Consider the following 26,016-nt stretch of genomic DNA (forward strand, 5'->3'; position numbering starts at 1 on the left):
CAGCAGTTGAGTACTCAGAGATCCATGGATGAAAAGCATTTCCTAAAGAAAAAGTACCTCCTTTAATGTGCTGCTGAGCCCACAGCCACAAGCATGGAGGTGCACAGAGCAGCACCCGCAGACCTTGGACCCGCACCCCGTTAGCATCCCTTACCCCAGCACTCCCAGTGTGCTCCCAGTCTGGACTGGGGCTACCCCCAGACATACCTCACTGCAGCAACTCTTCTCACATCGCTTAAGCTTAAAGTGTGACACCAAAGGAGACGTGTCAGGCTTTGGGCTGTGGTTTGAAAGGGAAATGAGAGGCGGGAGGCAATGAGGAGACCTGGTTCCAACTCGGTTTCACTCTTTATTTGAAGTTTTACATGCCACCAGCGTACATGAAAGTTGCACATTCAGAATTCGACTCACTACTAGAACAAAGGGCCAGATGCAAAAAAAACCAAGTGTCAAACGAGCGCATGGATGGAGGAGCCTGAACCCAGGAGCTTGTTGGTACTTGTGACCAGGCTGTGCCGCATCCCAATGGCACCCGAGGCATCAGAGAACCCGCTTTTGATGGGCACCTCCCTTTGCCATGTCCAGGGCGCTGGTTGTGACCCGGCTCTTGTCTCCCAAAGCAGCACCGTTCCCTTTCAATAAGCTAAACAAGCAGTTTTGGTACCATCTCTGCCAGAACCAAGGGTGTTTGGAGACCAACTGCCCATTTAATGCTTTCCTGCATTCCCCTTTCCACCAATGCCAGCAGTTTTTACAACGAGAAACAATTTCCACCCGCTGTTTATAGGGAGAGAGGACAGAAATAGGGACTCTTACACTGACATTTTCTTTTCAAAGAAAGTTTTTGATAGAAAACCATTTTCCCCAGCAGCCTTGGGCAGGGAGTTACAGCTTCTACTTCAAAGGGCCAACTTCAAAACCAAATCCAGTGTCCTAATGGTTTTGTGCTACATTACTTAATTGTCATACAGCTAATTAGCAATGCCTGATTTCCCATTCTCTGTACATAGATGAAGTGCACAAAAGAAGGGGCTACTTGAAAGAATAAATAAACCAAGGCACCAGGCAGCCAGGCTCCGACAACATTAACATAAAACGTTACACTTTACCATTGAAAACACTGAAATAAACCCCCCCATCATGATTAAACCTGTATTGATCTGCCTCCCTTCAGATCGCAGAGCTTTGGATCTCTGTGAGGATGGGGGGGGCAGAATGTGATGGAGGAAGTGGGGGCTTAGTGTGTGCGTCTGCGTGTCTCACACCAACACATGCAGCAGAGATCTTTAAGATTCTAATTATTTCCCTATCACCAAGTCAGATGGGGATCAATAGATGGTACAAACTGACCCCTTTCCTCCGGTGTCGGGGGGGGAATGAAAGAAACAAGAGAAAGGGGAGGGCAAAAGGAGAGCGTCAGAGGTCAATGCCACGAAACAATACATATTGATGTCTCCATTCATTTCAACCAGCGGAAAGGTCAATGCCTCCCTTGCTTCATGTTTTATGGCTGAAATCCTGCTGCTAACAGCAACAATGTTAGTAGGCAGACCTCATCCATCCTTTTTTTATTCTAACCATTATTTCTAACCAGGTTAGCCATTTTGAAAATTGGGAAGCAGCAGTGAGGAGGAAAAGAGGGGAAACTGCCCTGGAAATTAATGGAAGAGATGGTTTCCATTAGTTTTTGAGCCTGCCTGTCCCCCTCCAACCTGTGCTCCAGTTTGTCCCTGACTGCCCCCTAAAAAATGAAAAGGGCCTGAGGCAACATCCCTTCACTATTAATCATTATTCCCTGTACAACATCCCAATTGGTTTCTATGGAAATGATTCTCCTGCTGGAGTACCCTGGCTGCCTGCACATCTAATCAGAGAGGCAGGAGAGCTGCAAGGAAGATGTGCCCCCGCAATACCCGACGTGGCTCCCTGCTCCCTGCACTGGGCTCCTGCAGCCAGGAGAGAGGAGCTTTGGCTGGACACTCTCTGCTGGGACCAGCCGAAGGGGACTGCATCTCCTTTAAGCAGATAAAACGACTCCTCTGCACTGGTTAACTCCCAAAAGGAAAAGCCCCACGTTCCTGTGGCCACAGGGAATACCCCATCCTGAAAAAGGGATGCTGAAAGAAAGCACCCAGCACCTCACAATGCACAGTCCCGTTCCTGTACGTCGTCCCAGGGCTTTCATGCCTCTGAATATCAGCAAGGGGAAGGGATGGACCCTGCTCTGTTCCCTGGGAGCAGGCCTGGGCAGAGGAGGAAGGAGGTAGCCATGTGGATTCAAGCGAGCAGGGTCGCTGCTCTGCCACCCATCAGCCTGCATCAGCAGCCCCAGCCCTGCAAGTGGGGAAGCTGAGGCAGAGTCTCATGGCGTGTGTCTGGTGTCCAGCCTGAAGTCCATGACACTGTCCTGCCCTGTCTCCTCCACTCCCATCTCTCCTCTGCCTGCCCAACCACCTCCTCAACAGACAAGTGAGTGCAGTCCAAGCTCTCCTGAAGGTAGACGCTGCTGCCACACAGCTCCTTTCCAAACTGAGCAGTGGGTACACTGCCATTTCCTAGAGAGACCATGAAATCAGCTTTGGAGAACAGTGAGGAGCAATCCTTTAACCTACAGTCCTGAGAAACACACCAAATCCTGACAACTCAGCCCCACCAAACTCCCCACACCAAAACCACTGTCACTCTTCGGGTCTGGATCCTCCCATCCTGCAGTAACCAAATGCCACTTTGCTGAAGAAGACTTTGGATTTTAGCAGAGCAGCAAACAACTTCTGATTTTCCACACTAATGGCACTTGACCTAGAATATCCTTCTCCCAAAGAAACGTGGGTACCTCGTTTGTGGTCAAAGCAAAGATTTCTTCTGCATTCCTCAAAGATCAGAGGTCTGATTTGGAGCACAGCAAGACACACGCCAGCAGGGAGTGGGAATCCTGCAGAGGTGCTCCCTGTGAGAAGGGCACCTTCTGTAATTGAATTCATTTATTTTAGAGTATGGACAGTGGCATCAGCAGGCTCAGAGGTCACCTCATTAGATGCCTATAGATAGCAGGGAGGGAGATTTCGAGAGAGATAGGGACAGAGACCAGAGAAAAGGAGGGGGAATTTCATATTAGTCAAAGCTAGGAACAAACCACCCATCTCTCTGCTCTCCTCTCCTCCTCTGATGCTGCACACCAGAGTCTCAGCGCTGAGTGGGCTCCGAGTCCCATATATTGCTCTGCTCAGAACATATGGTGTGATGTTTAATAGCCCGGCTCTGCCAATTGGGGACTATTAGGGTGGGTTCTTTTCCCAGTGTAAATGTTGCAGAATATAAATTGTAATTAACACCGATGCCAAAATAGCACTTAGAGAAAATAAGCACATTATTAACATCTGGTGAATCCTGCCTGGAGTGCAGAAGCAGCGGAAATTCTCACTCACCAGAAGAGGATTTGTAGGAGAGGTATCGAGCACTGGCCCGGAATTGGGAAGTCGAGGGTGGAAGGAGTTTTTAGCTCTTTAGCATTATTTGTGGTGCTATCTTTATTACCTGTGGGTGACCTTTCCTAGCGCTGATTATAACTGCTAGCATTTGCATCAGGCCTTCTGACCCGCTTGTATGAATACAGATGTCTAAACATCCTACTCCAGGCAACGGAATAATGGTGTTATAAACCATGCCTGATTGCAAAACAGGAGGCAGATGGGTATCGCTTTGCCAAGCAAAAGACAGAGCATATTTCATCAGGTTCCTCTAACCCCCAAGACCAAAGGGTTAACACCACCATGAAGCAGCGTTTTCTGCATTCCAATGTCCCCCAACCCAGGTTTTCCAGTGGGATAGGAACAGGCAAGTTCATGGTTCTGCCAAACTCTTGCTGGTGCCACAGTGTGTATGGGGAGGGGAAATCCCTGCTGAGGGTGGGAATGGCCTCGCTCCTGTAGCATGTACCAAACCTTGAGATTCCTCAAAACAGGTCCCATTAGGCATCAGAGCTCCATAGTCTCAGCCTTCCCACTACTCTGCCCCGAGGCTAGAGGCACAAGGAGGAGAAAGCAGCTCTGCTAATGCTTCAAACAATGAGAAAGCAGCTTTGCAAACACTCACTGCGTATCCCTTGCTATTTATTCTAGGAAAGAAACACGGACAAAAACTAGGCAGAGCTGAAGTGGACTGAACTGGACAGAGCAGTGGCTCGTGTTCTTGCCAAAAAGTACATCTGATTTGCTGAAGCGAGGGAGAAGGAGAGACGAAAGCTGTTGGAGAGGGAGAGAGGGATTCAAACAGGCAAGTAATATGACAAGAGGTAGAAAGAACGACCTCGTTGGGAGAGCGGGAGAGAAAACAGTGGCAGGATGCCAAGAGCAGGGCACCAGCTCCTCGCACTCACCAGCACGGTGCCTAACCTGAGGCAGAGTCTCACCTACTTGAGGAGCTGTAGCCATTCCCGGAGGAGCACGAGCCAGCTTCACCACCTTGGTACTGGCTGCGAACCAGAGACCATGCTGGCACCCTGTCCTGAGTAGGGAAGGGAGAGAAACTCAGGGCAGAGAGCAAGCACATGCAGGGGTTAGTTTTAGCAATGCACGGACTTGTGCTAGTAGAAGGCTAACTACCATTAATCTGCTTGTTAACACCCTAACCTAGCCAAGCCCAAGGGTTACAGCAGTGTGGCTCCAAGATTTACACCAGCAAGATGGATTTCCAGGCAGGTTCACACCTGACTGATGGGAAAGTAAGGAAAGAAAGCCCTGCAAAGCTTTTGCTCTCGTATCAATCCCATCGGACCAGGCTTCCTATGAACCACTGATGGCAGAACACTCTTTGGGAGATGGCATCTCACGTAGAAAATGCCAACAAGGAGATGGGGACATCATCTTTGGATGATGCATCTGGGCTTCCCCAGAAAAGCACTGCTTAACACCTTAGGGAATGTTTAGCTGGAGAAGTCAGACAGCTCCTGTTAGCTGTTTTGCAGCAGACAGACCCAGTGTGCTACCACAAAACACTCCAGCAGAAGGGAAATCCGACTGCCACCCAGAACCGTAGCTCCAGGAATTCCTAACTTGGCTTTTGGTACAGCTGTCTGATGCTTTCAAAAGTGCTCAGTAAATAAGGCAATATGAAAGTGATCCAGACCACTACTGGTGCCTGAGGAAGTACTGTGGAGCAGAGAAGCTGACTGAAATCACACTGTGAAAATACTTCCTAACATCTCTAAAATTAGCATGAGCTCAAGGCATGGGATCTAAGGACAGAACTGAAACACTACATTCCCATCTACACTGCAAGACAGACCGCGTTTAAAATCAGATCCAAGCCTCGACTTACTCACAGGAAGCACCATCTACCCCTAGGACATGGATTTCCAAAAGAGCTGAGAACTACTTCCACCAGACGGATGGAAACAGCATCAGCAAGAACATACCATGGTCGAGGCACTAATGACCTTTAATTTGCTATTCAAAATAAAAAGAGAGTCCTTGTGGCACTTCTCCATCAGAAATAAACCTCTTTCAATAGCTGCGATTGCATGTGTGTGACCACAAATGTGTACTTGTAACATGAAAAAGATGTGATGCACTTCAATTGAGCAACACATTTTTGTGCCTTTTAGCTGGCTTAGGCTTTCTACTTTGCCAAAAACAGACTGAAGCAGAGAATGATTTCCACCAATACCACAAAGCACACTGCTGAAGTACACAGGGGCCCTTTAGGAAATACACCAGGCGACACAAAGAGCATCATGAAGTCAGTTTCTCTTACCTTTAACTTCAGTAAAACAACAAAACAATTCCTATTAACTGCAAGGAAATACTCATCAGATTCCAGAAGCCTTGGAGACAGGATTTTCAGATGCAAGCAATATATCCAATAGATGGTTTCCCAACTGCAAAGGGCCAGCTTTTATTTGATTTTGCAATTGCACCTATTTCAAGTGATTGTACAGCATCCAGGGAGGTGGCCAGGAGCTGAAAGATGGGGAATCCAGGCCAACAAGAAGCTATTTCAACTGTGTTCACGCTGACTGTCCTTTCCATGCTGTGACAGTCACCACCACAAGTTGGGAGGTTCCTCGGCCACTCTGCTTTTAAACAAGGTAATTTCATCCAAGTGCCGCATGGGGACATCTCTGATGACCTCTGTCAAGTCCTCATGAAGCAGAGGGAAAATGACGACGTTTAATGCAGGGCGATCCGCCTGGAAACTAAATCAGACACAGGTTATTAGCCGAGGAAAAAGAGGAATTCTCCAGCGCAAGAGAAGGGGATTGCATGGATATAGATCATGTGGTGGTGAGGGGAAAGAAGGGGTGTTCAGAGGAGGCAGCTGGAAGTCAAGATCTCCTGCTCTCCTCTCTCTATGTCAGCAAGGAGTACAGGCTTGCAGCCCTCTTCAGGGTCTGTTGAGCTACCACAAACCCAAGCACGGGGAAGGAGGCAGAAGTTTTGGGCAAGGTGCTCAGACATAACAATTTAAACCACCTACAAACCAGAGGCAAGCTGCAGAGCCATTAAGAAAATCAGGCCAGAGCAGTGCCAGGCATTCCCTCCGGGCTGAGCCTGGGATTATCACTTCAGGCTGGGTTGTTCTGCATGCAGAGTCTACACTCTGCAATTAGAGCATGGGCAAGTTTAGAAAGCTCAGATCTGCAGATAAGCATTGAAGTGTGTGTGCTCACACACACACACACACACACATCCACTGCAGCCTCCTTTTTAATCCAAGTTGCAGAAAACCTGTCTTGGCACCACAGGAATTTGCCCTAACAGAAACACAGGTCACATATCCCCGTTTGCCACTTGAATTTTGGGTTCCACTTTCTTAATCCACAGCCTCAGCCTTTTTGGTCCCCTCTTAGAGAAATCTGCATTCTCCTCCTGCCCTCCCAGCTCTTCTTGCCTGCACCACACCACTGGGTCTGCCTTCCAGCAAGCAAGAGGCCCAATACAACAACATGAGAGGGTTATGACTACAGAGCAAAGGAAGAGAACAGCAAAACTTAAAGCCATTTATCCAATGTAATAAGAACCATACAAAAAAGAAAAGCCCATCGGCAAGTATTCTACATGATAGCAACCTGGTGAGTAATAGGACATGGGGGAAGAGAAATAGTATTACTCAGTGTAGCACAACAATGGCTTAGTCTTTTAAAGCTGGGGGTAAAGGGAAATTATGCTACAGTTTAAGAGTTACACCCTTAAGATTAAAAAGCCTCGTGACTCTCAGCCCCATGCCACCAAGATGCTTCCTCCAAAGCGTGTGACAAGGGCTACTTCATTATCACTGCAAAGGAGGCAGAGTCGAACTGACAGCATCAGCCCCTTGAGGCTGTACCAAGTTGTATTGGGTCAAAAGAGAAGTTCACTGCTCACACCAACTTCTTTTAGACAGATGTGTGTCTGGAAAATTCCCAGCTCATCTCCAGCTCTGAAAGAGCCAGATTTCTGTCAAACAGAGAGGGGAACAGCTGGAAATCCTGCTGCTGGAAACACGCATGAAAATCCCAGGTAGCAATACAGCCAGCTGAAGAAAAGGCCACAAGAGAGTGGCATTTCTCAGCAAGTCAGAAAGGATATTCCCATCCACAAATGATTTGGAGTAGAGCTGCCAAAAACGAAGCAGAGAAACTCCCATTCCAACGCTAGCTGCTCAGTCCTGGTGGGTTAAATTAATTTGCCTGAACCTAAGTAGCTGCAGGAATAAGGATTTCCAGCAGCAAAACTACCCGGGGCAATGTTACATGGTTCTGCATCACAGACCTGCCCTTCATGCCTCATGCCTCAGGGCTGGCAGAAGAGGACACCTCTCCTTGAGCGGATCTGGGGGCTTGTGTGGGAGCTGCAGTTCCTTACTTCCACAGCACTGCCTACGAGAAATCAACCAGCAAATAACCACTGATCTGAGAGGCAGTTGGTAAAGTCTGCAGTGAAATTACATAAAACACAGCAAATGTCTCTTTGATAGTCCCTCCTCTGCCTCAGCTCTTCATGTTTCTTATCCAACACCACAGTCCTGCAGAGAAAATCATGTTAATAGACCAAGTTTACTGAAGTTCAGCTCGGAAGAAGCAGCGCTCTCCCCAAGGCAGAGAAACCTCTGCTTCTTTCTTTGGCTATAGACTCTCCCAAATTAGATCTGCATGCTGCCTTCTCACCATAGACAAAATTGCAGTTTATGAGCAGCCTTTACATGTAGCTATAAAAACGAGAACCTAGACAAGTTTACATGACAATCTGCCACCAAGACGACTGAAAAACCCCAATGCAGTAAATCCACCTTCCAAAGAGGCCGGATCGATGGGAGAGGTTTGAACTTGATCTTAAAAGGGGAGAAGAAAAGAAAGCTTTGTAATTTTCTCCCCCCCCCCCCCCCCCCCCTCAACAGGAAACTGTATGTTACTGCAAACCTTGTAAATTCCATACCCAGCAAGTTGACGCCGGCGAATTCTTTCCATGTACAATTTGCGTGATTTAAGGGGGGGAAAAAGAAAAAGGAATCAAATGCACATGGTTCACTATTATTCTCAGTTAAATGTGCGTGCAAAGCCTCTCCTTTAACTGCCTGTTAAAAAACACCCTGGTTTTAACAAGCAGCTGTCATAATGTTAAACTGGGATTAGCAGTTCCCAAAGGCAGCCTCCCTCGGCAATCTCTGCTCCTTTAGTCCTCCCCTGGAAGGCAATTCCTTTCTTCATACACCTGTCCAGGTGGGCTAGATTAAGTGAGAAGCACTTAGAGCACCAGGTCCAAAGGCCCCAGGCATGGGGAGGAGATAACAAGAAGGGGAAGAGATTGAGTTAATGAGTTGCAGAATAGCTCCTGTAATCTTCTTGCCGGTTCTTTCCTCATTCCACACCTGGATGGACTTCAAACCCCATCTACCTCTGCAAGAGCATGGCTTGTAAAATGAAAACCCAAAGGACAGAGAAGGATGTCGACCTGGGGAGACAAAAGAGCTGCAGTTTCAGACATGAAGCCCTGGGTTTTTTTTTTTTCTCCTCCAAGGGAGAAATGCCAAGGACATGCTTGCTTGCTCTCTCCTACAAAACCTCCAGACTAAACTCATCATGATTAATTAAATGAAAGCAAGTTTTCTAGGCAACTGACTAGCAGCCCCTTCAAAACAGAGCCTTTAATCAGAAACAACCACTGGGATAACAAAGAAAATACACCCCCAACACACATATTTTCCAGTGCAGCCTCTAGTCCAGCAGACTCAACACCAAAACAACAGCCACCCAGTGGCAACTTTTACAAGGATGTGTCTGAAGTGTCTTCATTTGGATGTGGGCACATCGTGGGCAGCTGGTTGGAATCATCCATGGAGCTGGGAAACGAGCAGTGAAGCGCAGCCTGTGTCACAAATTCCTCCTGGCATCAGCAGAGGTATCACCTCACCCCACAGTTAGATCATGAGCAGGTTGCATGTGGCTGAAAGGGTTGTAATTTGTCTCCAAAATTATCCCGGAGCAGGTGTGGAGTGGACACAATAAGGTTATTTTCAAGTGAACAGCTTGGTAAGTAGCCTAACGCTGGGTTCTCAATTACTTCCAAGCAGTGTGGCAGGATCCGATATGTAGGTCAGGGACAAAGTCAAAAAGAAGAAGGAAAAAGTCTAAAGCAAAGCTGCACTTTGATCAGATTTCCTCGATTTTAGCAAGACAAAAGAGTCACTCCCTGGAATGCGGTTATCTCCTGGCAAACACTCTCGGCATGTTTTCAGACATACCTCTCTAGAGAGGCCAGAGAGTCCCCAGGACTCCATGTGCTGATGGAGCTAAAGGGCACCCCAATGCCATAGGAGAATCTCACCTGTAAAGATGGATTATGCCCCCCTGCAACTCTGCACCCCAGAAGACAACAGCACTGCTGCATGAGGTGCTGCTCAAACTTACCTTCTCTTACTTGTAAGGAAAGGATAAGGCAGTCCTTTGGACTGTTTGGATTGTTATTTCCCCTTGAGGTTTTCCAGAGAAACCCAAGAAAAGCCCTACGCCAAATTCAGACATTGCAGCACATCCTGCTTCACAAAAGCTGGCAAGCAGGAGTAAGGACACACAAGGTGGTATAATTAAGCACTGGCAACAAAAGCAGCACACACCAGATAAAACAAGGAAATACGGTGTATCAGGGCCAGATTTTTGAGATGAGCTTATAGAAGAGGCTCTAGAGAAGGAAAATAAGGAAGAAAACCAGGAGAGGCTGGATTTGGGGGAAGAGAACACAGCCAGGACAGAGCAGACGTGGACTCCTGTTTGCACGACTCTCCCAAATGCAAACCAATCTCTGCTCCCTCCTCCATTTAACTTCCCAACAGGCCACTTCTGGAGACGCACAAGACGCCAAGAGAATTCAGACCACCTCACTTTTTGCCTTGTACACAGCTCTTCTACCTACATGTACAAAACCCCTGTTAATCCCCCGCCAGCACAGCATATGTCTGTTTTCACTGGAAGACTTACATCTGAAAGTTCAAATCTGCCTTGAAAGCTTGAGCCAGCATACCTGAGCCAGGCTGGAAACTCCCATCCCTGAAGCATGGCACGGTGGAAGGGAGGAAATGCCAGGACAAGCTGGAGCAGCAGACAAGTGGCATGACCCAACAGACAGACATTATTGTTCCACTGGCCATGCCCTGAACTCATTGCAAGGAACTGCAAAAGCTCTCCTTGTTTAGTAACTGCCAACAGGATAAAAGGAAGCTTCTCCAGAGCATCTTCCAGCCATGCCAAAGAAACTGCAGGTGGGATTCCCCCAGACCCCTTCCTCTGTGAGCAGAGAGGACCTTTGCCTTAGAAATGGACTTCCACAGTTCCTGAGAAAAACTGTTGTGATTCCTCATGTTGCTCTTAGCTCCACACAATATTTCCTCCATAAAGTGTTTTCCTTTAAGGGTGTCTTCCACCCCTTCATGTCTACATGGACAAACTGGCCTTCTCTCAAGGCTTGTGATCTCCCTTCACTTCAAATCCCATCACCACAGCCTCCAACCTGGGATGAAGGGACGTAGATGGGTCTCTGGAAGTCATTCACACACAGCACTGCCAACTCTCCCATTATCTTCAATGCAGCATCCTCTGCCACTGCATCGAGTCGTGGGGAAGGAGCAACATAAATTAGACTCATCCCAAGTAGAGGCAAATTACATCTCTCTGCTGCGGTTTGTCTCTGTAAGGCACGAATGACACTGTGCTGTGAACTGAGGTTTATATCAAACACACTCGCAGACTGAGGTTCTTGCATTATTTTGCCAGCTGAACTCTGCATCAGTCAAATGTGACTGGACAATTAGAAGGGGAGGGAATAAGAACCCAAAGAGCGATGCCAGAGCGCCCAGGACATGTCCTAGGGGAATGCTCTGCCAGAGCAAGCTGGAAGTTATTTCCTAATCTCTTCCACAAATTAAAAAGCTACTGCAATAACGGCTCAATTAGATTTATTTTACTATGGAAATGCTTTAAAGCTGCAGTTAATGCTTCCGCTCAGCCTTTTACACCCTCATGAAGAGAAAGCACGACAGTACTATTCCAATATTATTTCTCAGCAGAGAGAGAGAGAGAGGACAATCCTTGAAACCTATTTCATGCACAAACCAATCCATCCACTAAGGAAAGGTTCAGGACTGAATTCCCTTCAAAACACATGAGCTAGCAGTTAGAACAAGCCATTTGGGTCAACCACAGGAATGCATTTGAGAAGGGAGTATGTTAGTACCCCCAAAAGAAGATAGATACATGAATATGCCAACTTTGGGATGGTCCCACTGTAAAGTATTTAAACCCGCTGGCTTGGAAAGTATTTGAACCCACCCCTAAACAACACCCCTGATAGAAGCAAAGGTGTCCGGGCCACACCTCGAGCAGTCAGCCCTCGCCAAGGAATTCTTGGGTAACACAGGCTGACAAGGATGCAGTTTGTTATTCAGTCTGTGACAGAATGATTCAGGGGTTTCCAAGAGCAGGAAATGAAACAGACAATGAAAGCTGGAAGAGGATGCTAATGATTCACTACACCAGCCTAGCGATACATTAAGTCTTCTGCAATCAGACGCAGGGCCGGAGCCCACAACATGCTTAGGCTAGCGGAGTGGGATTGGCAGCTATACCATGCTGGCTCTGGGCTCCAGGAAAGCCAGCAGTACAGAGGGACTTTTTCAAGGTCAGAAAGAAAAGAAGGTGGTGAAGGGATGCAAAACCAGCTTGAAAATCTCAAATAAGCCCTCGGTGCTAATTAGCAGCTTTTTGCAGTGTCGATACAATTGCAGCAGTCAGGTGGGCAGTGCAGGAAGGACGCTGGAGGACTCTGCTGAAGTCAAAGATGCTCTTGCACTGACTTACTGCCTTAACAGCCCCCTCTTACTCAATCTAACAGTAGAAACAATTACTCAAAAGGCCTTTTCTAAGGCCAAGCCCACAGTGAGAATCCAGGCAGGAGGAACACTGCAGGGATATCTAGGGCAATAGCAACAAGGGAGGGGAGAACGCTTAGCTCTGAGCTGAGCAATTCATTTGTGATAGTTCAGTCCTGTGCTAAATGCCAGGAGAGGGACTGGCTCACTCAGCACTTTCCAAATAGTTTCTCCCCCGTGCTCCCACCTAGAAGCCCTATTTCGGCAACTGAATCCCAGGAGGGTGCTTTATCCCTCCAGCAAGCATCATAGCACTTACAGCCACACAGGGCCACTGGAATAAGCAGTTTAAGAAAAGGTAAGATGCAGCCAAGAGTTTCATGTTAAAAAAAGGATAATAACAAGCAGGGGAAAATTTAGGCAATGCTACAGGAACTTGAATAGTAAAATCTAATTTAGACTGAGACAGCTATTCCTGGAAAGTGGCAGGAGTCCTATTGTGGAAGGCATTTCAAACTAAGCGGTGCTCATACTTGCCACAGGCAGAAGGGAAGTTAAGGTAGTGTTTCTCTTGGTCTTGGATCCCCAGAATGGGCAGATTGTCCTAAACCAGTAAAATTCTCTGCACTGGTGAACCCTCAGTCATCGAATCACAGAATTGTTTAGGTTGGAAAAGCCTTTAAGATCACCGAGTCCAACCATTAACCCAGCACTGCCAAGTCCACCACTAAATTACGTCCCCAAGCGCCACATCTACACGTTTTAAACACCTCCAGGGATGGTGATTCCACCACTGCCCTGGGCAGCCTGTTCCAATGCTTGACAACCCTTCCAGTGAAGAAACTGACCCTAACAGCCAGTCTAAATGTCCTCTGGTGCTGCTTGAGGCCATTTCCTCTTGTCTTATCGCTTGTTACTTGGGAGAAGAAACCAACACCCACCTCACTACAACCTCCTTTCAGGTAGCTGTGGAGAGCCAAAAGGTCTCCCACTGAGCCTTCTTTTCTCCAGGCTAAACCACCTCAGCCGTTCCTCATCACACTTGTGCTCCAGGCCCTTCACCAGCTCCACTGCCCTTCTCTGGTCCCGCTCCAGCACCTCAATGTCTTTCCTGTAGTGAGGGGCCCAGAACTGAACAGGATTCAAGGTGCAGCCTCACCAGTTGCTTTACAAAGCCATTTGCTGGAGACAGGCAGCCAGCGCGGCCAGAGGAAGAGGGGCAGAGAGCTAGAGCCAGGGCTGCCAACTCCCCACTCCAGCCCCACAGCACTTGGGGGATGCTGCACCAGGACCCCAGCCAGCCCCAGCCCTTCTCCCAACAACTCTCAGACCCCAGATTACAATAGTTCCCACCTACCCACCACATTCCCAGACCACACTTCAGCTGCACCGCGATCTTTGGCTTCCTGACCATGCTCTCTCACCGTGGCTTACCTTGGTTTGCATTTCTATAAATTACAACTCACCTCTATGCCCTGACACTTTCACCCTATGAATGAAGAATCCCTAATGATGCTCTCAGGGATTTTTTGGGGGGTTTGGTTAGTTGGTTGGGTTTAATTGGTGCTTTCATGATCTTTTCCAAGGTGTTTTTTTCCAGGACTTTTCACAGGCTTCTGTTGTCTGGTGTTGTAGAGTCCTTGAAATCATTACAATGATAGGAGCTACCTAAACACTTAAGATAAACCCGATCAAATTCTAAAGGAACACACTGGAAAACAAAACCTATCACTGAGGCCACGGGGATATTTGCCAAAGCATTTCCCATCCCCTTTTCCAGCCTGTTTTCTGCTGGTAAAGCAATTTCTCCTGCAGACCTATGAAGTGCCCGCTAACCGTGTGCCATGTAGCTGTGCAAGCCTCCAGTCATCCAAATTCCTTGCCCTCAAGATTTCTAGGGCAGAGAAATACAGGCGTGTAAACATGAGTCGTTAGCATGCAACCCATGAGTAAGCAGTGGGACACCTTCCATAGGTCACAGCTCCATCTACTGACTTCTTCACAAAATAACAGTGTGAAAACCCTCAGGGAAAGCTGCTGGAAGCAAGTCCCGTCCCTTCGGATCAGGCTTTGGACACACGGCTCTTTGGAAGCATTTAGAATCCCAGCACAGCAACTCAGCCCAAAAGGGAGAAGCCAAATCTCCCTTCTCTGCAAAGAAGCCTCTCTGCACAGCAACACGGCTTGAAACTACAACAGTGGGTCCTCAAATTGTGGTATTTTAGCGTTTCTGGTTAAAACCACTGCAGTGGTTTTAACAGCAGAGTTATTTAAGCAAAGACAACACGTGCTTGGAGTTAAACACTTTGGCAAAGTTAAGGCCCAAGCATAAAAGGGATTTTTAGATTTTGTTTGTTAGATCTGCTGCTATTTGGAGTGTGGCAGCAGCTGAGCACCATGTGATAGGGAAAAAAGATGTAATTTAACATAGAAACCAAGACCAGACCACTGTCACATGTGAAGCTGAGGAAGATCAGGGAGGTGGATAGGGATCACTCAAGCCACATCTCTCACTCTAACCACTATGCCCTTCTTATGTGCACAGAGTATCCCCCTGAACCCATAAAGGAGATTACCCCTCCCATTCACACAGAAGAAACAAGAATAAAGAAAAACATTGCAATGATTTATCTGCCCAGAGGGAAACAGTCTTCTCTAAAGCTCAGAGGAGACCTTGCCCTTGCAAGCCTCTTGTTTGCTGATGAGGGCTGCAGACGAGTGCTGTTTTGCTTACTGGGTTTCATCGCAAAAGAGGCAGAACTGAATCAGAGGGTTTTAATGACTTAAATATGTAAACTCATTTGTCCCAAATAAAAGCAAACTTCAACCAGAAAGCTGCCCACAAGAAAGCTGGATACCACAGGGCCTGGGTTAGAGCTGTCACAAGACTAACAGACACGAGAACTCTCTTCTCTGGCCAGTAGAACAGAAATACATAATACTAACCTTATTTTACAGTCAAAGGGAAGAGCTTAAAATCAGGCTTTAAGCCATTGGTGTGATGCAGATTTAATACCCAAGCTCCCATCACCACACCCTGTACAAACACCATCTTCCAGTAAACTCCACAGCTGAAACCAGCCTGTTCTCCCCAGATCAGGCCCAGGCTCTTCTGTGATTCAAACCCTCCTGTGCATCCATGTCTGAAAAAGGATTGCCCCGCACTAGACTGCATTTTCAAGCCCCCTTCGGCAAAGTACTGGTGCATTCCCAGCCTTAGATCCTTCCAGTTCCCACTCATTTTTCTTCTCTTTTTTAGAGGCATTGGGAGAATGAGAGTCACTTTGATCCTGTCTCCCTGTTCAAAACCAGCAATCACTTCGCTGTTCTCAGCCTGAACAAGACCCTCTCCATAGCCCTAAATCAGGAACTCTAACCCTTAATGAAGCCTAAGGAATAGGGATTAATTCCCCCATCTCAAGAACAGAAGCAAACAAAGACAGGCTCACAGCTTTCCTTGCCTTCCCTCCTCTCGCCTCCTCCTTCCCACCCACTCTCCATGCTTTCCCCGCACACGCAGCATCTGCACACATTCCAAACAGGCAAACAACAACAAAAAGGACAGGACAAATCACCTTATTTTATTCTAGGACAGGGATATATAACTTGCTGCCCAATGGACTCTTCCGATTTGAAACCTGGATTAAGGAGACACTAGCAGCAGATTCTTAGAGGAAGCCAAGCTCTGTGAATTGGAGCTTTATCCACAGGTTTAAGCTATGATCGAGCTCACACACGGATTTTACTGCACAGCTCTTTGCCCTTGGAGTAGCAGATGAAATGCAGTGAAGAGAGAGTCAATTCCCAACCCCATGTGAAGGATGAGAATGGGATCACTGGAAAAGTCACGTGGCTAAAGACTCACTGATGGCTTGTGGAAGACTCCAGGCTTTGCTTACACATCATATTCTGTATTCTGTTCCTTCCATTTTATCACTAGAGACAGTTGCATGAGAAGGGGATCTTTGTTGCTTAGGAGAGCATCTGCTCCCACTGCTTATCCTCCTCCTGAAGTCATAATCTTACGTGACATCAAAATCGTTTCCAGAGCCACCAATTACAGTGTCACAGAGGATTATGACTTCAGGTGTGGAATCTGCAGTAGGAGCAGATGCTCTCTTCAGAGAAAAAAAAGACCAAAAAAACCCTCAAAACCTCCTGTTTTCATGCAAATGTCTCTATTAATAAAATACAAAAGAAGAAAAATAATATGACAGCCAGAACTGTTGCTAAATATAAATATAGTTTTTAACATTTCCATGAGGCATCAGCTGCTCTTTGGAATGTTCCCAGGGTTTAAATTATTAAGAGGTACAGAATGTAGTGACAATCTGTCCACGATAGAGAAAAAGAGGGAGAAAGAACTGCAGAACAGCGTATTTCTGCTCAGGAAGTGGATATTAAGATCTGTGGCACCTCAAAGGGGAGCAGAGAATAAAACTGGGGCCTGTGGATCTGTGGTTCTTTCTAAGGATCCCCAAAGCACAACTGAAATCAACCAAGGAGCGTTTTTACAGCGATGAAGCCCTGTGAAAAACAAACTCAAAGGACCCCTGTCCTATCACAAGGAATTTACTTCGATGTTTCCAACAATCCCCGTCCCAGAAGGACACAGAGGCTTTTAGAGGCAGTAACAAACGATCTCGTGTGCGGTTTGGTAGGTAGCTAATATAGTCATAGGCTCTTCTGGATTTGATCCGCGGGAAGAAGCCAAGTGTAATAAATCAGTTGGAAGCTGGAGGAAGGCTCGGGGGGGGGGAGGAGCAGCCTTTAGGATGCAGTCATAATGCTGTGTGATTTGAAATTTTTATTAGAGCTTAACAGGGCACAGCAGCAGTAGGTGACAAAGAAAACAGAGGGAAGGCGGAGAAAAAGCCTTACAGGAGGAGCAAAAAAGAAATCGTCCAAATGGAAAGTGTGTTGCACGGGCAATATTTTGTGAGATGACTGCCACTACGAGGAGATTTCCAAATGCCAAGCGTAATTAAAAGCTCTCTTTTCAAATGCAGCTCACGGCTCACACACAAACGTTTCCCCACCACGTGAGCCTCAGAACACTGCAAGGGGCCACGCAAAATGCATTTAAGAACTGCCAAACGTGCAAAGGGAGTTTGTACCAATTCTCCCCCCTTCCTCCCCCCCCCCCAAGAAAAACCCTTCACAACAACCCTTTAAAGGCTTTGAATTGCGCTGCCAGGGGATTATCAGTAAGTGACATTTACAAGTGATTAGAGGACAGAGAATTATCTTAGTCACTTGTGGGAAAGGAGGAAAGCTTCAAGGTCAGAGCTCTTCAGTACTTAAAATGTCGGCAGATGTTTTGTTTACCCCCCAAAAGTATCATTTGATTTATAAAGGAGGTTTACATCCAGAACTCAGCTCATGGGTGGGAATGGAATCAAAATGGAATCAAAAATTCATATAAGACCTTCAAATATTTCACTGATTCACTCTTATTAAAATAAGAGGCTAGTTCATGTGCCAAGTGGTTACACAGTACCTATTAGCTTCTTGGAACAAGCGCTCCAAGCCATATAAACCTTGGCAAGCAAAGGAAATGGGAGATAAATCTTCACCAGCTCCAGAAATCCCACATCAACCTCTTTCCGCACTTACCTCCGGACAATAGATTGCTGGAGACTTTTGCAAACGGTAAGAGATTCTCCCATAAACATGTGGCACATGATGACCTCAAGGCAGTTGGCCATGAATGACATCACTGCGTCAGACTGCAGAGTCCCACTCCGGGAGACGATGCAAAGCCGCTGGAGAGAGGAGCAGTGACTCAGTGCCTGGAAGAACTGGGCGCCCGCACAGAAGTACGGCTGTTCCAGCCTGCAGGAATAAACAACAACAACGAGTCAATGGCTAATTCAGCCTTGGGCTGCTTGTAGACAAGAGGGGAGACAGCATGTTCATAGGGGGGCTGGCAAATGTAGAGCAATCGGTGTCCCCCAGAGCCTGTTTCATTTATAGGCACAATAACCTTCTACTAGTGCTTGTGCCAGCAGCATGGCATAACAAACCCAACTTTGCAAGCTCAGACCTCTTGCTTGGTGGTTGTCTTGAATGGTGTGTGCTAAATGACAAGCACACAAATAGGCAGAAAGGCCCTAAACTGCAGAATTCCAGGAGTAACCGTGGTTCTGCAAGTTTTCCACAAAGCGTGTTGGGTAAGATGCTAGGTCTGAGCAGTAGATCCATTCTGGTCTTAGGATAAGCCTGGCTTTTGCTACCTGACATCTACCAAGCAGTTGATGTGGATTTAGGGACTTACTGCTGCAGTGCACCAACACTGATCAAACTGGTCATATCTTCATGCCTAGAGAGAAGCAGGCATCAAAGTTCCCAATGCACACGTTGTCATGCAGAATTTGGGCCTCTGAGCCAACAGAGTGACCACAACCAGCCCTCCCTGGTCAGAGGATGGCAAAGGATCAAAGCTACTGCTCTCCTGGAGGAATAACCATCATCAATTCAACCTTTATCTTAAACACTTCATCCAGAGAAGAGAGACAGCATCCTCTATCATGGCCATCACAATCTTATGTCACAGCCCAGAACAGGACAACAAAATGACACGGTGAAGCCCCACCTGACCAACAAGGGGTCCGTGCTTTAACTAGCAGCATAACTGGATGATGCCCTCACAGAAACCAGTCTGCAGAGCTGATGACACCAGGAGAGTACATCTGCTTAGTGCAGGTTTACTACAGGGCCTCTGAGCACTTGGGAATCCCAGTCATTGGGTCAGCAAGGCCAAGAGCCCCAAGAAGGTTAATCCATTAGGTGATAACAAGATGCTGGTCCCAACCTGAACTGGATAATCTCTGCACAGGCTTTTGTAGTATGCAGGGGTATCTCAGCAACTTAATCCTGTTAGTTGATAAATTCTGTTTTAGAGCCTCAACCTGTGACTGCTGGTCAGGTAGCATTGCCTGAAGAGATCATAACAGCTTGTGAACACTTTGGGTAATAACTTCAAACCACTTCAGCCACTTCCAAGTTTTCAACAGCATTATTGTTCCCTCATAAGTTTAGGACAAAAAGCACAGAATCTCTTGTAACCTCCCTGCAGGTTTCTAGGTTAAACTCTGCGATGTGACAGCCACACTTGCAATGCTGCCTTTCATTCGCTAGATGACAATGTTGCTTTGGAATAGCCCCTTAAACTAGTTTCTGAGCCTGGAAAACGGGGAGGGCAAAAAAAAAGAGTAGAAGCAGCAGAGAATTAGTCAAACGAAAAGGAAACGACATTATCAGGAGGAAGTGCTAAACATTAAAATCCTCTTAAATCTATATAAAACCTTAGACTTTACTCGGGGAAGAACAATGACAGCTTACATGGAAACGCCTGGATGTTACAAGGAAACACCCTTGTTGGTCTTTTATTCAAGGCTCTGTGCTGCCTCCCATCTTTGTCACTCTTGGCCTCCATTTCAAAGTCTCTGGGAACTGCAGGGTTTAGACTGAATGAAGCAACACTGCACACCCAAACCTCCTTCCCCAGATCTTACTTCTTCCATGGCTATTTAGTGTCCTGAAGGTTAAAGAGACATGCAACAGACCCAAACCATTAAGCAACTGAATTTCCATCTCTCGAACGAGAGACCAGCGCACTCCCTGCCTGTTATAAATGGGGAGTGGTGGAAAATGAAAATCCTCCTGAGGTGTTTTAGCCACCCTGGCTCCCTTCACTATTGCAATGGATCAGGAACACACACACAAACACCAGTTTCAGCTGATGAGCAATGATTTTAGTCACTCTGGCTTTGCGATCACAGGAGTGACTTTGCTGTTACTACTGTTATTTTAGACCCATTTGTGAACAGAGGATGACAACAGGACTGACAGGTCTAGCAGTTTCACCAACAGAAGCTAATTTAGGGGAAAAAAGAAGGAAAAAACATCTTTCTAATGCAGTAACGTTTGTGTTCATGCAGACTGGTGCAAGGAAACCATCACAGTTCATGCACATTTTGCCTGTGAAGCTCCTTTGTGCACCCTTTAGGAACAGATCCTTTAAATCCTGCCAGGAGAGAAACACCAACAGGACAAACTCTAGATCTGGAATGTTTTCAATACATTATTGAAAAATAAAAAAACAAAGAGGCAAGATTTTAATAGAAACCAAAGGCAGAAAAGTATCTCGTTGGGAAACCTAAGGAGAACTCTACATTATGTAGACATTGCAGGAGACTCGATGTATGTGTACTCAACAGTCAGCAAAGGCTTGTGGTATTTAACCTAGCCCTGACAGGCTGCTAGCTCCCAAATATGCAGCATCCACTCTTCCTTATCTAAAAGGAAGGCAGTTGCAGCACAGAGACTTTTTTTGCTCTTAAAACCCTGGTTAAAGGGCATATCTTCAACCCTCAAGGACAGCATATGCTGCTTTCCTGTCCTCCATGGGTCAGGAAGGAAAATACCCAGTTTTCAAGCCATTGCAGCTACTTTTGACCAGAACAGGAACACTAGCCACAAACAAACCATTTCTGGAGATGCACAAACAAAATGTAGATGTTCAATGGCAGCCCCTCACCTGAGATCTCTCAAACACTTGCAGTGTTTCAGCATGTCCATGAGAGCAGACATATAGACCATTTTCCCCATCATGCCCAGGTTGGCCAAGGAAAGAGTCCGCAAATGCTGGCACTGCAATCCAATGTTAACAAGCCCAGAGCCAGTGAGGATATTTGGCAGTTGTGCTAAGGTGAGGCTCTGCAAGTAAGTCAATTGGCTAATGGCAGCCACCTCTGAATCCCCGACACTTTGTGCCCGGACACAAGGAGGCAATGAGTTCCTAATTGCTGGCTCGTTGCGGGGCATGGCAGAGGAAAAACTAGACCCAATGATTTCCAAGGTTTCCAAATACCGGAGGCTTCCCATCAGAGCCCAGAACACCGAAGACTCTATCTTCTGATTTGCCTGGTCTGCTAAGTTCCTCGGATATGTCTGTATCCCGATCCGAACTTTCCTTCCAAAGGTTTGGGGCACCAAATTAGACACTGTGGGAGGCTTTTCCACGTTTGCAGCAACATCTGTGATGGAGCAAACCGGTAGTGCTAATGAGAGCAGGTGCTTTAGCCTGGACAGAAGCTGGCACAAGTGATTCCCTATGCTTTCTGAGCTGTGGTGGTGAGCTGCAGAGAGGTTGAGGTGTCTCAGGTTGCAGCAAGACACTACCAGGCTTTCCAGAATGCTACTGTCAATGTCATCTTCTGCTTTTCGAAACAAGGACTCTGGAGCCAGACAGTGAACGCAGCCACTGAGATTCAAACTGGTCAAGCTTTTAAGATCCTTCCCACCATTAATAACTCTCTGGATCAGGTGGCCACCAGATAAGGTGCATCTGCTAAAGCTGAAGTAGAAAGGGTTGTTGAACTTCAAGTGTTGCAGGAGCCCAGAGCCGTTAATCCAGGCTTTGGGCAATTGTAAAGCATCCAGACGTACATTTCGAGCCATAGAGTCCAGGAGGTTTTTAGTGGCTCCCGTCTCTGCAAAGCTACCGGGAGCAGAAATAAGGAAGGCGTGAAGGTTCTCAGGTGTCCGATCACTCAGCACCGCCAAGTACAGCCTCACCACCTCCTGGTTAACATAGCCAGGAGCCAGCCTGGCATAGAACACCCGCAGGTTCTGGTAATGGGGCACATTGCTCTCACCTACCATTAGCTGCCCAGAGAGCATAAAGCCTTCTCGTGAGCGATCCAGGATCTCAAAGTACAGCAGCAGTTTCTCAAGGCTAGTGCAGCACGGGACGACACCGTACGACGGCGTGTAAAGGGTTTGCTTCAGTTCTGAGACACGGCTCAGAGTGGCCTTACACTCACTGCTTAGCTGGCTGGCATCGAAGCCCGGATTGACATCTATGGCCAGGGAGTGCAGGTGCTGGAGCGTGGACAGCATCTTTGAGAGGCGGAGGGAGGTGATGTGGCACCCGGACAAGTTCAGTTTTACCAGGTTCTTGCATCGTGTGACATGATCAATAGTGGAGCTGGGCAGCCAATAGCACCCAGCCATGTTCAGCTGGTAAATCTCCTTCCCGATATCCCTCATCAGTTGCTTCACTTTGTCTTTGTTTACCTGTACTCAAACAAAACCACATTCAATGAGATATACACGGCAATGGTGTTTACTGACTCAGTTTCCCCATCTGAAGATAGGGATAAGAGTGGTTAGCACTTAAGATTATGTGGCTCATCCAAGTTTTGGGGCTCTAGCATAGTCTAAGAATCATTATACTGCTGGTAGCTGGCTTAGTCTGCCATCCTTTAGATTCGTAGTCTCTGCAGTTCTGCAGGACTGACTGTGAGGCCAAATCTGTTCAGCAGCTGATAGTGGACTGGAAAATCACCTCCATTTTCTAACAGCAAAGCTATTTCAGCAGAACTAGCCATCTATGGAAACTCAAATTGAAAGAAGAACGTTTCCATTCTCCTCCATCCAATTTCCTCTTTTGGAAATGAGTAAGAGAGGCTTCCCCTCGCCTGCACTTGGTGATACAGTCCTTATAAAATGTATCACCCTTCATTCCCAAGCCTTATTTCTGCTATAACACATATACCATTTCTGGCTTAGCTGACTGCATGCCTGACAGCAATATGTAGACTTGTTTTTGTACATCAACATGGAAAATGTACTTGGAGAAAACGGTAACTTTACACAACCACAGCAACAAATGGGAAGTCACATTTACCTTCATTTTAGCTTCCAGAAACACAGAGAAGATAGGCTTCACTGACAGTATTTTATATAACTAAGGGAGCACAGAGCTGTTCTAACAAAGCATTCCAGAAAACAAATGCTTTTATAGAACAGTTTACTGTTTATTTGATTTCAGAGATCAAGAGCAGTTCATTTACACACTGGAAAGTTCTACTTCTTGGCATTTTTTCACAAGTCAGATTTGTCTCCACAGCTAACGGAAGCAGCAAGCTGCTCTCCCCACCTTATAGTCTTTCTGAAGTAAAACCGTATGTGTTAGACTCTTGTCAAGGCAAAGCGTTGCGAGTTTCCTGCAGGTTTTCCTGACGTTCAGGACAAGGTCTGTGCAAGGGACGTAGCTGAGGATGTGCAAAAGGATCTCATCTGAGAACTCCATCAAATTGACACCATTACTCTCCTCCTCGCTCTCCCCACTTATAATCTCCTGTGGGGGCAAGAAAAAATAAAAGAAAAAGAGAACAATAAAAGCTATTAGCTCAGGAACTTCAGCAAAGCTTGTGAGAAAACATACCCCCAGTCTTATAAGGATTTATTAAGTGAGACAAAACAGAAACGCCGGAATCTTTAAGTACTTCCATCTGCATGAAGAAACCAAAAGCTTTCCCTTAGAAGACAATATGGAAGCAGTGCAAAACTTCACACAAAGCCACAGTACCTTCACTTGCTCTTTCATTGCTGGCTACTTTAGAATGAGCTGAAAAGACATTTATATTCATTCCACTTTTGCCACTTACTTTGCAATTGGAAAAGCGACCGCCCCCGATTCTTTTCTATATATAACACAGCAGCCCCTTCCTACGTCCTTTCTCTAAGTGCCATCCATTTCAATAACCTTAAGAGCTATAAAACCATAAATATATATATATTTATACACACAAAACTGCAATCCAGCACCAGATCAGCTATAACTCTTCTGCAACATGCTCTACACCTTAGCCATACAAAGCCACACAACTGGGCTCCAAAGGGGACACAAGAGCCCCTCTGCTCCTCCATACACCCCATGCTCCTTTCCCTCAACACCGGGGTGACAAGAGGCACCCACCAACAGCACCCCAAACCCTCCCATCACCACCTGACAAGGTGATGGGGTGCTTGCTGCTTTGTGCAGGGACTAGACCACCCCACCATGATGACAGCAGTTTTGGGGGCATTTGGGACTTTAGCACCGCCTTTACTAAAGCACAAAACGTAATTAAAGCACACAGTGGCATTAATGCCATGGCGTCTCCTAACGGGAAGGGGGGAGCTGGTCCCACCTCGCAGCCCCTGTAAAACCCCTGCCCAGAGGAAGGGGATAACGGGCGCCAGTCCCCAGCCCCGTTAGGAACCGGCTCCCCGAGGCCTCCCCACGCCGCCGGGGCCGGGCCCCGCGGGGAGACAGAGACCGCCGGCACCTCCGCGGCCCACCGCCGCCATGGGAGCCGCTCACCGGCTCCAGCCTCGCCCCCATCCCTGAGGCGGCGCCGGCTCCCTCAGCCCCAGCGCACGGAGCCGGCGGCAGAGGACGAGCCCCGGTTAACGGCGCTCCGAGGGGCGGAGGGGAGAAGCGGAGGGCAAGAAGCGCTCCCACCCCGCCTCACCTCTCCGGAGCGGAACATGGCGGCGGCCGCGCGGTCCCGCCGCCGCCGCCGCTGCCTCCCCCGGGCACCGCTCAAACCGGCCGCGTCCCGGCCTGGCTCCCCGCCGGCCCGGCCGCCTCACGGCTCTTCCGGCGCTGCCATGACCCGCCTTCCGGGGCCCGCCTCACCCCGCGCCGCCACCTTGAGTGTGGAAGATGAAGGAGGGAGGCGACAGCCGCTGTTGGGCGCCATCTTGAGAGCGGCGGCGCCATGATGGGAGCGGCGGGGCCGTGATGGGGGCTCCTTGAGGGCGCTCTGTGGTAGCGAAGCCCGGGCTGCAGCAGGCTGGCTCCCTCGCCTCTGCCCCGAGGCCACCAGTGATCACCGGGGACGGCAGGAGCCGCTGACTCAGCCCGCGGAGCCCTGGGTCGGCTCCCACAATGTAAATGCACGCTGTGAGGTGCCGCGGGCACTGCAGAGGCAGAGGGAGCCCCGCTGCGTTAGCACCCTGGTTTTCCATTGAGATTAAAGTATTTGGGAGAACAATCCTCTCCTGGATCACGCTGTGGGTTGGAAGGAGCCGGGGCATGGAGGGCAGGACATGATGAGCACTGCATGGGTTGGTGCTAACAAAAGGGGCTGCAGGTGCCACCCTTTCATAGAATCATAGAGTCACAGAATGGTTTGGGTTGGAAAGGACCTTAAGATCATCCAGTTCCAACCCCCTGCCATGGGCAGGGACACCTCACACTAGACCGTGTCACCCAAGGCTCTGTCCACACTGGCCTTGAACACTGCCAGGGGTGGAGCATTCACCACTTCCTTGGGCAACCTGTGCCAGTGCCTCAGCACCCTCACAGTAAAGAACTTCTTCCTGAGATCTAACCTGAACTGCCCCTGTTTCAGTTTGAACCCATTACCCCTTGTCCTATCACTACAGTCCCTGATGAAGAGTCCCTCCCCAGCATCCTTGTAGCCCCCTTCAGACACTGGAAGCTGCTCTGAGGTCTCCACGCAGCCTTCTCTTCTCCAGGCTGAACAGCCCCAACTTTCTCAGCCTGTCTTCATACGGGAGGTGCTCCAGCCCCTGAACATCCTCATGGCCTCCTCTGGACTTGCTCCAACAGCTCCATGTACCTTTTATTTTGAGGACACCAGAACTGTACACAATACTCCAAGTGAGGTCTCACGAGAGCAGAGTAGGGGGCAGGATCACCCCCTTTGACCTGCTGGTCACGCTTCTTTTGATGCAGCCCAGGATGCGGCTGGCTTTCTGGGCTGTGAGCACACACCGAAGCCGGCTCATGTTAAGCTTCTCATCAACCAACACCCCAAGTCCTTCTCCGCAGGGCTGCTCTGAATCTCTTCTCCACCCAACCTGTAGCTGTGCCTG

At 47.9% G+C, this 26,016-nt stretch overlaps 1 protein-coding gene across 1 annotated transcript; it reads right to left on the reverse strand.

The window, feature by feature from the left end:
- Window positions 1-324: 324 nt before the first annotated feature.
- On the reverse strand, window positions 325-24,850 carry FBXL18 (F-box and leucine rich repeat protein 18). Its single transcript, XM_030483502.1, has 5 exons — window positions 24,645-24,850; window positions 23,285-23,485; window positions 20,879-22,419; window positions 17,953-18,171; window positions 325-6,193 (listed from the first exon to the last, which is right to left on the reverse strand). The coding sequence occupies exons 1-5, from the start codon at window positions 24,660-24,662 to the stop codon at window positions 6,037-6,039; spliced, it is 2,136 nt and encodes a 711-aa protein (XP_030339362.1). The 5' UTR covers window positions 24,663-24,850; the 3' UTR covers window positions 325-6,036.
- Window positions 24,851-26,016: the final 1,166 nt, after the last annotated feature.

The sequence above is a fragment of the Strigops habroptila genome, chromosome 4 (assembly GCF_004027225.2).
Source record: "Strigops habroptila isolate Jane chromosome 4, bStrHab1.2.pri, whole genome shotgun sequence".
NCBI lineage: Eukaryota > Metazoa > Chordata > Aves > Psittaciformes > Psittacidae > Strigops > Strigops habroptila.

Coding starts and splice junctions, on each gene's coding strand:
- FBXL18 (XM_030483502.1), bottom strand. Junction 22,420..23,284: donor TACTTCAGAAAGACTATAAG/GTGGGGAGAGCA, acceptor GTTTGAGTACAG/GTAAACAAAGACAAAGTGAA. Junction 6,194..17,952: donor CAGCAATCTATTGTCCGGAG/GTAAGTGCGGAA, acceptor TGTCTGATTTAG/TTTCCAGGCGGATCGCCCTG.